General features: G+C 47.0%; 1 protein-coding gene across 5 annotated transcripts in view; it reads left to right on the top strand.

Annotated features, from left to right (window-relative positions):
• The window catches only part of ESRRB (estrogen related receptor beta), a 103751-nt gene extending 89575 nt beyond the window's left edge, over positions 1 to 14176 (top strand). For 3 of the 5 annotated variants that reach the window (XM_075711917.1, XM_075711918.1, XM_009482952.1), the window contains 4 exons: positions 406 to 516; positions 1186 to 1347; positions 7258 to 7527; positions 13932 to 14176. In XM_075711917.1, coding sequence (XP_075568032.1) covers positions 406 to 516; positions 1186 to 1347; positions 7258 to 7527; positions 13932 to 14176 — 788 coding nt within the window. Of the gene's footprint in view, positions 1 to 405; positions 559 to 1147; positions 1348 to 7257; positions 7528 to 13931 lie in introns of all 5 variants that reach the window. The other 2 variants (XM_009482954.1, XM_009482953.1) reach the window with 2 other exon arrangements.
• The last annotated feature ends 216 nt before the right edge of the window (positions 14177 to 14392 follow it).

The following is a 14392-nucleotide window of genomic DNA, read 5'->3' on the forward strand; positions in this document are numbered from 1 at the left end:
AACTTCTCATTTTTAAGAACAATCTAAAAGCTTATTTTTATAACTGCAGGTTTGATTGACATTTAAAGCCTTTCTTTTTCAAGGCAAGATCATCTAGAGGGCATTGAGGTCTGAGGCTTTTTATTTGCCTATCAGATTGATTGTGATTCAAGAGTTTGAATGGGTTAACTTCTGTCTTCATTAATGTTTTGAATAAAAGTAAAGCTCACAGCAGCATGGTTAGAGCTGGAGGCAGTCTAGCTGGTATTATTGGGATTGCTGGGTTCAGCTGAGATCTCAAGTGTTTGGGAGAGGGAAGCTCCCTGGAGTGTGAGGAATGTCTTACTTAGCAAATTTTAGCATCTGCATGCCAAGGTTCCCTGTGGCACTAAGGAATCATGAGGATTTATCTTGTTTTACCTGCAGGTGTTCGTCTAGATCGAGTCCGTGGAGGCCGTCAGAAATACAAGAGGAGACTGGATTCTGAGAGTAGCACCTACCTGAGCCTACAGATCCCTCCCCCAGCTAAAAAGCCACGTACGTATTGGTCTGGAATGTGGTCCCCTGAGCAACCACTATGTTTCTTTTTACTGGTCTCCCGAAACATACAATGGAGCAGTTGTCACTTCTGATTCCTGTATCAGTCACCAGTGCTAGGATATTTTTCTTATGATCATAGTGCAGAGGTAGATTAGGTATGCCTAAGGTACAGCTCAGGTGCTGTATTCATTGTACCTAGGGTTAAATACCAGGTATTGAACCTGGTATTTAGGAGGTTATGTAAATAAATTTAGTGATATTCTGATCTTTTCCTGTATCTAAGCTGTGTTAAGAAAACTCGTCCCATGCTGATTTCTCTCTTCCATACTCACTGTAGTTCTCTAAATTTTTCTACATCCCACCAACTGATTATTCATGCCTCCTCCTCCCCTTGTTGGACCTACCTGAGACAATGGCTAACAACCTTACAGTAGCTTCCTGCTTTTGTCATCCCTGTACAGAGCTGGTTTGGCATAGGCAGATCACTACAGCTTGTGTAGCCGCAGTGTAGTCTTTTGTTGTGACCAAAACCATTTCTGAGGTCCTATGGCCTCTATAGTCATGTCTTATCCCAGGAAGGTCCTTCTAGGAAGGGCTGTTATGACTCTTTACTGTTATATGTCATGAGAGATACAACAACAACAACTTCTCCTTTGAAATGTGCAGTGACTAAGATCGTCTCCCACTTGCTGGTGGCTGAGCCAGAGAAGATTTATGCCATGCCTGATCCAACCATGCCAGAGAGTGACATCAAAGCCCTGACAACCCTCTGTGACCTGGCAGACAGGGAACTGGTGGTGATCATTGGCTGGGCAAAGCACATCCCAGGTAAACAGGAGAAATTACAAGGATGTAAGCATGAACAGCAAAGGGAGCTATTATTTATCACTGTGCTAATCAGTTTTGCCTTCAACCAGGATTTTTACATATAGTGATGGGTGGAAATCACTGTCACAGAAAACCGCTTGTGGTGGGTTCTCACTGGTAACAAACTCCAATATAGCCTGTGGTGAAGGTGCATAAATTGATGACTGTATGTGTGTGTGCCCTGGGATTATGCAGAAGGCTTCGAGATGATATGATAAAGTTCTCAGTTGCATTAAGTGGCACAGCAACAGCGCTTGGGAAACAGCCCTTGGGATGGTACAGTGGACTTTAGTTATTTTGCACTGCATCAACATGACCTAGGTCTGTTGTGTGTACAGATGAATAAATGTTATGGCAGTGATTGGACTTTACTGCTAATGACAAGGCAGGTACCCACCCTGTCTGTAGTGGGCATTCTTGCCCAGAGTCAGGAAAGTTTTGTCATACTGGATTCATCACAGAACAAGTCCCATTGGGATGTAGGACATACTCACTGCTGTCAGTGAATCTCCAGGCTTCTACGCTGACAAATAATGAGGACACCTTATTGGCAATGAGGGTGCCTGTGTGATTGAGTCACAAAGCAAGTGTCTCACACCTGCAGGTAGGATGGACCCAGGCTGAAGGAGCAGACATGGCCCTCAAAGAGGGTTCTAGGGACAACAATTTGGACTGGGAATGGAAAATGCCCTCTCTCTCAGTTCCCCACACCCCCCCAAAAAAGACAGGCTGTAGAGAAGGTTGGCCAGGGAACTTAGGGGATGTCCTTGGTGTTTACGTGGCTGCTTTCCAAAGACTGCTTCAGATGCTCACTATGAACAGCTCACTACAGCTATCTCCTGCCTTCTGTCCCCCTTCCTTGTGTCAGGAGAATATCTGAGGCTCAGCCACAGGATCACAGGATTTAACTCATATTGCACATTGTCTGTGTCTTCCACTGCATGGGTCTGTGTTCTCTTGCTTTGCTTCTTGGCTTTAATCTTCCTTGTTTGGTGAGGCATCTTAGCATGAGTGATCAGACCATTTAATTCTCCCTTGTATTTTGCTTCTCTTTGTAGCTCCTCTTTTGGCTTTTTGGTGGCTGCTTCTCTTTTTCCAGAGGGAGTATTTCTCCTATGACTCAAGAGTTAGTGGTTTCCTGGGCCATATAGAATATGGACTGTTATGTGGTAGGACTGTAGAGTCTGGAGAAACTTTTTCAGGACAGTGTTTCTCAGCAGAGGTTAATTTGAGTGGTGCCCTTCTTACACGAGATCTGCAGTACCTGCAGGGATTACACGCATCACTAGTGCTGGAATCCATCTGGGGCTGATTCATCACAAGTGGGGTTACAGCAGCGATTAGGGAACTCAGCCTGGATTGCTCTACTAACCCACTACTTGGGGTGTTTAAAGGAATGGTTTTAATGCAATGCAATTAGCTCCTACAGCTGCCCAGTGAGGTGCTGTTGTATGTTCTTTTAACCTTGGCTATTTCTGTTCGTGCAGGGTGCCCTGCTGTAGTTCCTTAGCTTGCAGCTGTGGGATGAGCCTGGGATGCTCAGCTCCAAGTTCCTACAGAGTTTTCCAGCCTGCCATGGTGATATTATCCCAGAACAGGAGTATAGTAGAGATTACTCCTGCACTGTGAAAGGGGCTTCTCCTCTCGTTTCCAACAGGCAGGACACACCTGCCATCATCTCAATTTTCTCTGTGCATTTTTCTTTCCTATCAAAGGCCCTGCTACATGGTAACAGCCATCAGCCTGGCACAGTTCAGACCAGCAGCAGTATTATAACAGGACTCTGTGTACAGGAGAGAGCTCAGAGATTGTTACACAAGGAAGAAGTACTGAGAAACAAACATAATAAAAGATAGTTCATAAAAATGGAACAAAATACCCTATAGTTCAGAAACAAGTATGAAACATACTGAGTTAGGCAGCAAGGGGGCAGAGCAGGGCAGGGCCAGGAGGCTGCCAGGTGTCTAGATTATCCATGCCCTGTGTTTCTGCCTTCCAAGGATTTTGAGCAAAACAGGACATTGTTTCCTCTGTGCATGAACTCTTGGACAGAGAGCTGGAGAAAGGAACAAAAGGAATATATTTCTGCCTTGTGTTCACACTGGAATTGGTAAAGAACTGTGTGACGTTAAAGTTGTATCAATCCTTCAGGATCCCAGGTGTCGGCATAAACTTCTACCCGACAGTGTTAGCAAATAAAACCACTTAAGCTTAAAGACACTCTCCTATGATAAAAAGAAAGTATGATTTAATGGTGTTTAGCAAATGTTATTAGCTCAATAGCCTTATTAGCCATTAGCTCAAAAGCCACACTTAGCCATTGTAGAGTTGTTGCCTTCTGTATGAAGCCCCCTCCCCAGTACTCACGCCCCCCCGTGCTAATTGAACAACATCTACCTTTTCTGCATGCCTTGATGCAGGGAGACAAGACTTCTCTCAAGGGGTTATGACGAAGGCTCTCCCAAGGTAGCTGTTGTGCTGTTCTCACTAGGAAGACGATAGTACTAGCACAGAATGAAATATGGCAAGTGGAGTGACAGCAGCTGTGTCTGGAGTGGCCTCAGATCCTATAATTACATCTCCCTTTATTACCTCTGCTAATGGCCCTCCAGGATGACAGAAATGATAATAAATTAACAGATTATGAACTCCACTTGCCACAAATTATGTGACTTCTTTTTTTTAATTCTGGGAGCTCCCACTGCCAAACCACTGAAATAAAAAAAAAATCACAAAAAATAAAAAACCTGAATGTCACATCAGCTATTGCAAATAAAGCAGCTTTTCTCAACCTGCACCTGGGTAGGAGGGAAACATGCATGCAGCTCTGTGCTAGAGACAGAGGCTCCTCTTTTGGGAGCCTAGGGATGGTAGTGGAGCATTCAGCACCCTTCAGGATAAGACCCGAGAAAAGCAGCAAGACACAGATCACTAAGGGCACTTTCTGGATGCTGTACCACCAAACAGTGCAAGAATGCCAAAGGGCTGGATTCTAGCAGTTCCTGGGAGCTGTAAGATGGCGAGGCAGTTGAATTTCACAATTAGAGGTTCACCAGTGTTATAAACCCATAATAGCAAGCCAGTGATTTTGGCCAGGTGAAATTAACATTTACCTTTCCTGATCTCAAGTTTTATAGCATGGGAGACCCCAGGTTATATGATCTTCCCTTGCCTGTGCAGAATGCAATGATACAGGCACAGTCCTCCAGCCCTTGCATTCTACATGTGTAAACACTGGAGGAAAAGGGTCCCAATTCTGTCAGATGTTTCAAGTCCAGGCTTGGCACTGCAGCACTCCCTCCCTCATGCCCGCCTGCCAGAACTGGAGTTGTTGGCTACCTTGGAGTGCTTCTGGCAGGGGGCTTTCCCAGGTGGGTAGGGCAATTGCAGCTGGCTCTTCTATTCTCCTTGGCAGAGGGTAAAGCATGGTCTCTCCTGTGCAATTCCCACCTGCCATAACTGCCTCTGGGAAAGAGTGATTAACAGAGATGCTTGATGTACGGGCTACTGCTAGGGTTAAGTCAGTTTTTCTACTTTATTCTCCAGCAGAAAAGTGTCAGCCATGTCTGTCCTGAGTCCTCTCACTCTACTACATGACTGTTTCTCAATCTTTAACAAATTTCTTTGGCAGACAGGAGTGAGGCATAAGCCCTTTTGTAATCCAGGTGGGGAATGAAGATGCAAAAAAGCAACATGACTGACCCAGAAACTGGACTTAAGGCAGCAGCCTAAATGCTGGGCTGTTCTCCATGGTCAGAGCTAGGAGAGGGGTGACCAAAGGAGAGATTCCAGGTGCTAGAGACTGAGACAGTGTCTGTGCACTGCACCATTACCCCTGTCTCAGGGCTAATCTCATCAGTCCCCAGTGCAGCAAGCAGGAGACCTGGGGAGACAAGATCCCAAGCCTTCGAGCTACATCAGCCTGCACTTGGACTCAGTCAGGAGGGCTGCATTCAGGAGCAGCACAGTACTGACTGCAGGAGATAAGGGGCTGAAGGGTGAGGCAAAGGATGAGGCACCCCAGAAGTACTCACAGCCTGAGCAAAGGGTGGGATTTACCAGGTGCAGAGCTATGAGGAGCACAGGCTGTGCTGTACGGGAATCAATCTCACAGTCATGGAGCTGGATTTGCAGCTCTCCAGTAGCCTGGACTCCTCTTTAGCTCTTCCCTCTGGCACTCCTCCCCAATGGTTTATTGATTCTTCCCTCCCACCCACTGCTCCCCTCAGACCTTGCACACACAACACGTGACAGCTGATTGGTATCTGTTAATTAATGTGGCCTGGGGCCTCTTTTCTATTCAGTGGCCTGATAAGGGAAATTGGATGTCCAAGGGCTGCCAGGCCATTATCACCCTTTGCTTCCCCTGGCAACACAAACACAAAACATGGCGTAGTGATAAATAAATACCACTAACCCACCCTTCTGCCTTCCCTTCCCCAGCTGAGATAGTGCAGATAGAAAAAGAGAACCCACAGTCAGTCAATATAGCAATCATCAGCTCTTTTGTTAATTGCCAACTTGATAACAAGAGAAATCAAATTATCATCATGGTGGCTGGCTACCTTGGCCCCAGTGCGGGGCCAAGAACTGTGAGCAGGGAGGGCTGTGGGATAAAGGAGTCCCGCTGAGCCTAGCACACAGCCAGTGGGACTGGGAGGCTCCGGGACGGGGACTAATGAGCTCGCAGGCCTCTTGGTGAGCCCTGAGGCTTAATAAGCGTTTGGGGACAAAACTAGGCAGGGGACGCTGGTGGACCATTTCTCCCCCAGCTGAGGTTGCCTGGGTGTCCCATTCTCTCACAGCCCTAGGAACCTTTAGACACAAGGAGCTGCCAAAAAAGCACAGTCCCCACCTGTCGGTGGTGGGCAGGAGCTGCCTAGATGGGACTAACACTGTGCTTGGCATCCCTGTCTGTAATGGCTGTTGCCCAGTGCCTGTCTCCCAGGATCTTTCATGGCCTTCAAGGGTACCTGGTACAGAGGACATAACAGATGCAGCTTTTCTTCCCATTTTTATCCCTTGGGGAAGACAGTGCCTCTGTGTTTCAGCCTCTCTGCTTTCTCAAGTGGGCTCTGGGGCTGTCAGGGGTGTCTATCTCCAGATGGTGATTGCTTTTTCTGTATATGAGGAGAATGACTTGGTTCACTGCTGGGTGCTGGTTCCATTACTACTGGGTTTGGCTGTGATTTAGGTACTTGTATGGCACCATAAAGGTGTTTTTGACACTGCGTAGTTCTTGGCTGTGATGTGAAGAAAGCTGATGGTGTGGAGCTCAGGGAATGATGAGGAATAGAAGAGGATTCTGTTCACAAATGTATTCACCTTTTGAACACATTTAAGTGCTCTGTTGTGGCAGGACTTTTTCTCATGTTGACCAGAACAAGAGATTGTGGTATGCTTGTAATTCAGGCCTGTGTCATTCCCTCCTATGCCATCAGAAGCCCTCTTTTCCACCATCTGGAGCTCTTTGCTTTTCGGTCAGCTGGGGCAGACTAAATAGGCTGCAGTACAAAACTACAGAGGAACAGTGAGCAGGACAATGTGGTACAAAACAGTTGCTGCTATAGAAGAAGCAGAGATCATTGAAAAGAGATTATTGTTAACCTTGGGTTGCCATAAATGCAGTCAGAGCATCAGGACTCCTGTTTGAGGCTGTGGGTGAGCACGGGAGCAAAGCGAAGGGTAAGGTCCATGTGTGCTGATTGCCACAGAGATGGGGTCACTTTTGTAAGCTTTTTTTTTTTTTTAAAAAGCAGCAGGCCAGTGGGGGAGAGTGCTTGCAGTGAATCCCAGGGAAAGTAAGGACCCCAGGCTCCTAGAGGCTTTGCTGCACACCCATTTGACCCTACTTTTCTTTTGCCCTGTCAGGGTTCTCCAACCTCTCACTTGGGGACCAGATGAGCCTCCTGCAGAGCGCCTGGATGGAAATCCTCATCCTGGGCATTGTGTACCGCTCCCTGCCATATGAGGACAAGCTTGTCTATGCTGAGGACTACATCATGGATGAAGAGCACTCTCGTCTGACAGGGCTGCTGGAGCTCTACCTGGCCATCCTACAACTGGTGCGCCGCTACAAGAAGCTCAAGGTGGAAAAGGAGGAGTTTGTCACACTCAAAGCTCTGGCCCTCGCCAACTCAGGTACAGCCCTGGCCCAGCCAGCCTCACAATCTCAGGAGGTCAAGGCCCATGCTGTTATCTGGCCTGGCAGGAAGCTAGAGCCTACTGCCCGAGCCAGTGCTCTGCCTGTGTCATGCAACATCCTCAGAGCTCCCCTCTGTCCACAGAGCAGGACCGAAGCTGGAGAGCAGGGAGAAATGGGGCTTGCTGCTGCTAGAGCCCCAGCTGTGCCCTGGCCCCGTATTAGGGAGTGGAGCCAGGCAGGGGTGGTCTGGCTGATGGTTTCTGACAGTAGAAGAAAGGCTGCAGAGCCCTTCTCCACTAGCAAGCTGATTCCAGTGCCCTGAGTTCAGAAAAGGGGATGTTGGCCACACCTGCATCCACCTCAGTAGTGTTGGCCAGTTACAGCAAACAGGGAAACCCTGGTCCCAATTTCAAATCCCACAAAAAGCTGTGGGATTGGGGCTGCCTGGTCCTGTCCTGCAGATGTTCAGTGACCACAGACACTGAATCCCCCTTTACCTGGGAGTGTGGATCTGGATGGTAGAGAGTAAGATATGCTCACGGAAGCCTGATGTTGCCTGTTCTGTTTCTTCATGTGAAGAGGATGAGAAAGGCCAGGGCCCTCAGCCCAGTGCCTTCCATCTCAGTCTGTGGAGGGCTGCAGCCCTCAACGAAGCAGGCTGTGGGAGACACAAGAGGTACTGTGTGCTGCACTGATGTTGCACAAAAGCCAGACATGTATTTGCTCACAAGTCCCTTCCGAAAGGGAAACTGCTAAAGCTACTGTGTGACGAGGGCTCCCTCTACATCCCTTGAGTCTCATTGTCTCACATCAGATCTCCTTGCTGAACTGCATCATGCAGGTCACAGAATTCACCCTTGCAGCCCAGCAGTGAGTCCAATATCTGTGTTTGGCTAAAGCCACCTTCCACGTTCCAGAAAGACACGCAGTGTGAAGCTGAAGGGATGAAAAGAGGGGGAATTTACATCTTTTGTGGTAGCTGACTCTAATAATTAATCATTCTCTCAGTTTAAAAAAAAAAAAAAAAAAGGGCACCATATCTTTAACATCAGTTTGCTTGAGTTCAGACTCCAGATACTGGTCTTTGACTGTGTCCTATGACCCCAGGTCTTTTTACACCTGACAGCTTGACATGATAAAGGTCTGCTCCATAGCTGCATTCCTTGGCTATCGATATATTACTTCAAGTGTAAGCAAGTGGTCCAGAATGCTGTGAGGCTACCCTATCCTCACCATTTTACGCCATTCTGTTCCTATTTGCCATCCATACTTCTTAGCAGCAGCAATTTAAAAGAAAAAAGAAAAATTACTTACAGCTCATTGATAAAAATTTTGAGTAGCATCTGTTTTTTACTGATCCCTGTGGATTTCCACTAGAAAACTCCTCCTTCAGGGATGATTCACCACTGATAGCTACTTTGAGATCTGTCATCTAGCCAGTTACTAATCAATTGAAAGTGTGCTTTATTGATATTGCATAGTGCTAATTTTTTAATGAGAATGTCCTGTGGTGCTAAGCCAAGTGCCTTATAAAAGCCTAAGTCTATTATATGTCTATGCAGTTAACTTTATCAACTAAACTTGTAATCTCATCAGAGAGTGAAATCAGGTTTGTTTGACAAGACCTCTGTTCCAAAGTATCGTGTTGACTGGCAGTAGTTGTAATACCATCTTATAAGTCTTAATTGAATGTCACTTTTTTTTTTCCCCTTTATTTTGCCCTGATTCACATCAGGCTGGCAATGGAAATTATCAGATAAGACCTAGGAAAATATGTGCATCATTAGAACTTTTCCAGTCATCTTGAATTTCTCAAAACTACTAAGGCTTGTTAATCATTAATCTGCTCCAGATGGGCCTCAGCCAGCAATTTTAGAACTCTTAAAGCTGAGTTATCCAGCTCTGCTGATTTCTGTAAACGTTGTCCCTTACAGATGTCTAACATCTTCTTGCATAACAACAAACTAAGTCTTCACCATCTTCATATAACACAGGTACATAATGCTCCTTTTTTCTAAACAGGACAGAAATACTCACTGAGGACTTCTATCTCCTCTGCACTGCTATTAATAGTTCAATCATATCCAGGTGAAAAGAGCCCCCCTACAAATGGTCATTTTTCTTCTATTTTTTAAGTATTTATAAAACTTCTTTATTGTCCTTAGCCCTTCCAGCCATGGATTTTCCTCCAATGTCCTTCACTTCCCTTATCGATTTTCTACTCTTCATAACTTCTGATTCATATAAATTGCTATCTAGTTCCCTTTCTCAATTTCTCATATATGGCTTTTTTAGCTCTAATTGCTGCCTTCACTTTGCCACTGAACCAGGATGGGCAGATGGCCAAGGCTGGCCTCTTTCGACTGTGGGATGGTGGCTTTTGGCGATGTAATCAACTCTTGTTAAAGAACCTGCCTCCTGTCTACCAGGAAGGTCACAGGATTAAACAGGGAGAAGGGCTCCTCAGAGAGGCTGAGGTGCTAAGACAGTGGTTGTGACAGGGCGACAGGATAAGCGCCACACCAGCACATTTATCTGGCCCATGCCATGAGCAGAGGCACTGCAGGACATGAGCCTTGGTGCTGTCAGGTTCCTCACGGTGCAACAGAAGCACTCACTGCTCATGTTGCTCACTGTGCTGTCAGGACTAAGCTCGGGGTAGTCCCTTATGGGAAAGTCTGAATCAGGAGTGGAGAAACATGGAGCAAAGACAGAGCAGAACAACCAACACTCATCAGCTGCTTTGGGGTTCTGCTTCCAGCACTGTAGAGCAAAGAAACCAAGGTAAGGGTCAGGAGGCACAGGCCAAAGCATGTGCTCAGCTGGATGGGAAAAGCCATTCTGACTTCACTGGTTTCTCCTAGTACAGCTAGAAGTGCAGCTATGAAGGAGCATAATCCACAAAAATCCCGCTTTGTTATTCGTATTGAAACATACAAAAGTAAAGCATGAGATCTCATTTTTCGTGTAATTAATGCCTCTCACAACACACACATAAGGAAGCTAGAATAGGGCAAGTGTATTTTTTCTAATATAACCTTCACATTCTTTTAATATAAGTTATTTTTCTTAGTGTATTTTTGACATGGAGTAAACCTGCAGAGCCTGCATGTATGTGCTTGCGTGCCAACAGTTGATTCCTAAAATGGTAGGAACACAGACTACCTCCAACCCAGGCCTCAGCTCCCTTGGGCCAGAGACAGGTTTTAAAGCTGAGCACTTAGATTAGCACCTGTGCTGCCTAGACCTGCTTTCTGCCTTGCCTCCCATATAGATAAATTCCTGAATTTCCCCTGTCCCGGCTGGGTGTAATTGCTCATGCAGCCCAGCTTCTAGGGACTTTCCTCTCTTCCATGCAGCCCTGTGTATATTGACCCTTTGTTTCTAGGAATTAAAACACATGGAAACAGAAGTGGGAGCTCACTCTTCACTAGAGGAGAAGCTGACAATAGGTCGACCTTGCCAGAGCTGTGGCTGATCTCTGAGTCCTCAGTGTAACGCACCAAGGACACACCTGCTGGGACTGGGAAAGATAATTCAAACGAACTCTGTCTTTAGTAAGTGCATTTTAGAGAGCTGAGAAATGGATTCTTAATGCTCAGAGCAGCAGGCAAGTCCCAACAATATGATCACCCACTTTTGACAGAGTAGGGGTGCTGCAGACTTAACTTGTTACCCTTCAGAGCCAGCCGTCCCTTCTTAGACATTCCTAGGTCCTCTTTCCTCAGGAATACAAATTGATCAGCTTGTGTGTTGAAGAGCCCTCCAGGTTAGCATACAGCACACATTCAGTTACAGACATCCCAGACTGGCCTAACCTTATTTCCCCTTTTTTCTCCCCAAAGCATTTTAGTGCTGAGATGGAGTGAACAAGGTCTGGATCTAGCAAGGGGATGTGCAGCAAATTCTGTGCTAATGGGTCCTGTGAGGTCCCTGCTCCTCCTGCTCCTGCCAGAAGCTGCAAGAAAAGAGTTAGGTGAGGAGGCAGTGGGCCTTGTCCATTCTCAAACCTGCCCTGTACCCCCTGCTAGCTGTGCTGGAGAAGGGGTCCCGACACGAAGCCTGACTTCTAGGCCAGCTGACCCTCAGGGACATGGTCAGGCAGCCGCCCTCCACCTCAGTGCTCTGACAGCTGTAAAAATTCATAGCTATTGATTTTGTAATTAACAGTTTATCAATGCCATCGACACCAGCTCACTGATGGATTGCAAGGAAATTAATCCTGCAATGTTATTTTATTTTTCACAGTCAGCTGCCAATTTTGAGCTTCTTTCAGCAAAGAATGTGGGGGGGTGGGGCAGGCTTTGATCTTTATTTCCCCAATTCCTCTCCCTGTATACGTCTAGTTATTTAGTGCTGTTAAGTCTCATCACCTTACAGAAGTCAGGTGGCAGAAGGGCACAGCTTTGGAATTCTGTCTACCATACAGCAGCATCAGTACCCAAAACCAGAGCACCCACTTTGACCTGAAGCATGGCTCATTGCCTGATGCTTCTAACACCAGCTGGGATCTGCAAACTCTGATGGGCTGTGATTACTTCTCCCCCTTGTGCCCCTAGCCAGAAGGACGTTAAACAGAAAGGCTGGAGGACATTTCTTTCCAAGCTCCAGCTCTTGATGCTTCTAGTCTTCAAAAATGACCTCTGCAACTTGGCAGGAAACAGATCCCACTCACTTCTCCTGGATGGTGCATGGAAATTTTCCAGAGGTGCTACCTGGCTGGGAGAAGTTGCCAGACTGACTTGGCAACATGCTTCTCCCTCCCTACTTTTCAGAATCAACCTTTGTGGCTAGCTCAGGTCACTGTGATGACCTACCAGCCCTTTTCTGAGTTTCTTTGCCTGGTCTCTTGGATACAAAAAGCAAATGCAGCAAGAACAATCCTTCCTCAGTAGGCTTCTTGGAAATACAACCCTTTAATATCCTCTAATTAGTGCATTCCTTCTAAACATCTTCTTAAACAGCCTTCTTGCTAGACATGATATTTTCCCAACTGTTGTAATACTTTATAAATCATGCATCATAAATAGCATTTACTGTACATGAATCCTACGAAATTCACAGTCTCTAATTTCTTTTGCGCTCTCCGTAGAGATGACACATATTTCTAGAGAGATTTTGGCACTCCAGCCAGCTTTCGTCCCCTTCGGTGCTGTCACACTGAGGAACCCATGTCCTCACGTTTGTGTTGTATGTGTGTGGGCAGAGCCAGAGCACTGCCACACCGCAAAGCCCAGCTGCAGCGGCAGACGGTGCAACTACACGTGTGTGTGTGTGCTTGCTGTAGTGTCCCTTTGCTGCTGCTTCTGGATTCATTGCCCTGTGGCAGGAATCTTCATCAATGGTTCAGTATCGATTAAAAGTCTCTGAACAATGAAGACAAGGGAGCAGTGTCTCCAGCTCTGTCAGGGTTGTAAGAAAGAAGCAGGTATCAGCAAGATGAAAAGGAAAAAAACTTCAGTGATGCTGTGCCTGGTTAGCTTCACTAATCGAACCTCTCCGCTCTGCGGTGCTGCCCTCTGTGACCATGACTTACCCACAAGTTTAGCAGCTTTGTGTTCAACTCGGGTTCTCCAGCGTGACCCTGGACTGGGTCACTGCCAGATACCTTTGCCTCAGAGACAAACCAAGGAGCTGTGCTAGCCTCGCAAACCCTGCTAGCCCCTCTGGCAGCTTGTAGAAATCTAACTGGCAGCCTAAGGGAAGAGGCCTTGCGGGAGGTGCAGGTTTCCTTTACTGAAGCAGGAAGCTCCCTGAGCAGCTGCTGGCAGTCTCTGAAAACAGGGGCATATGCACAAAGGTGGGGCTGGCAACACCCCTGGGCACACTGGTTGTGACCTACTGGGGCTTTTCTGTCTTGCTGACACCCTGAGCAGCTGCATGGCAATTAGGCAGTTTAGACAGATGAAGCGCTATAGCAGTGTTAATTATTCTTAATGAGATTGCTCCCAAGGGGCAGCACGGCAGCTGCTGCCCCTTGCAGGGTGACTCTCCCGGTAAGGAGCATGGAGGGCAAGTGAATGTGCAAGTCACAAAGGCTCCTGGCTGACCCCTGCACAGCCTTGGGGTGGCTGGCAAAATGGGTGGCACACAGGGCACAATGTGTCGCCTACCCCTGGCAAACTTACTGTCCCTGCACTGCTAGGGCCAACTCGTAGGGCTGATGCTGAACTTCACAGCAGCAGCAGCACCAACACCTGCCAGCAAGGTGGTTTTTTTCCCCTTAAGTAACAAAACAAAATAACAACATCACCCAACCCCTGCAACAAAAAAAAAAAAAAAAAAGAAAAGAAAAGGAAGAAACGGAAAGGAAAGAGAGCTTCTTTAGCTTCAGGACCATAAACTATTTCCTTCCCCATGTCTGACTTGTCTGTTTGCTGTCTTTTCTCCCTCCCCCCAGACTCCATGCACATAGAGGACATGGATGCAGTGCAGAAACTCCAGGACCTTCTTCACGAAGCCCTGCAGGACTACGAGCTGAGTCAGCGCAATGAGGAGCCCCGGCGAGCAGGCAAGCTGCTCCTGACCTTGCCCCTCCTGCGGCAGACGGCTGCCAAAGCTGTGCAGCACTTCTACAGCATCAAACTGCAGGGCAAGGTTCCCATGCATAAACTCTTCCTAGAAATGCTAGAGGCAAAGGTCTGACAGCCCCAGTGCCAGCCCACAGTGGCCGGGGAACAAACTAGAAACAAAGATGCAGACAACGGAGCAATCCAAACAGCAGCAGCAGCCACCGCCGGCTTTTATCTCCAATCATTTATTATGGAAGAATTATTTAATGTCTATCTGTCGGCGTGACTGCAGAATCTCGTGTACAGGAGGGGGGAAACTCTTTTAATCAGTCACCTGTTTCTCTTTTTT

The sequence above is a fragment of the Pelecanus crispus genome, chromosome 6 (assembly GCF_030463565.1).
Source record: "Pelecanus crispus isolate bPelCri1 chromosome 6, bPelCri1.pri, whole genome shotgun sequence".
Lineage (NCBI taxonomy): Eukaryota > Metazoa > Chordata > Aves > Pelecaniformes > Pelecanidae > Pelecanus > Pelecanus crispus.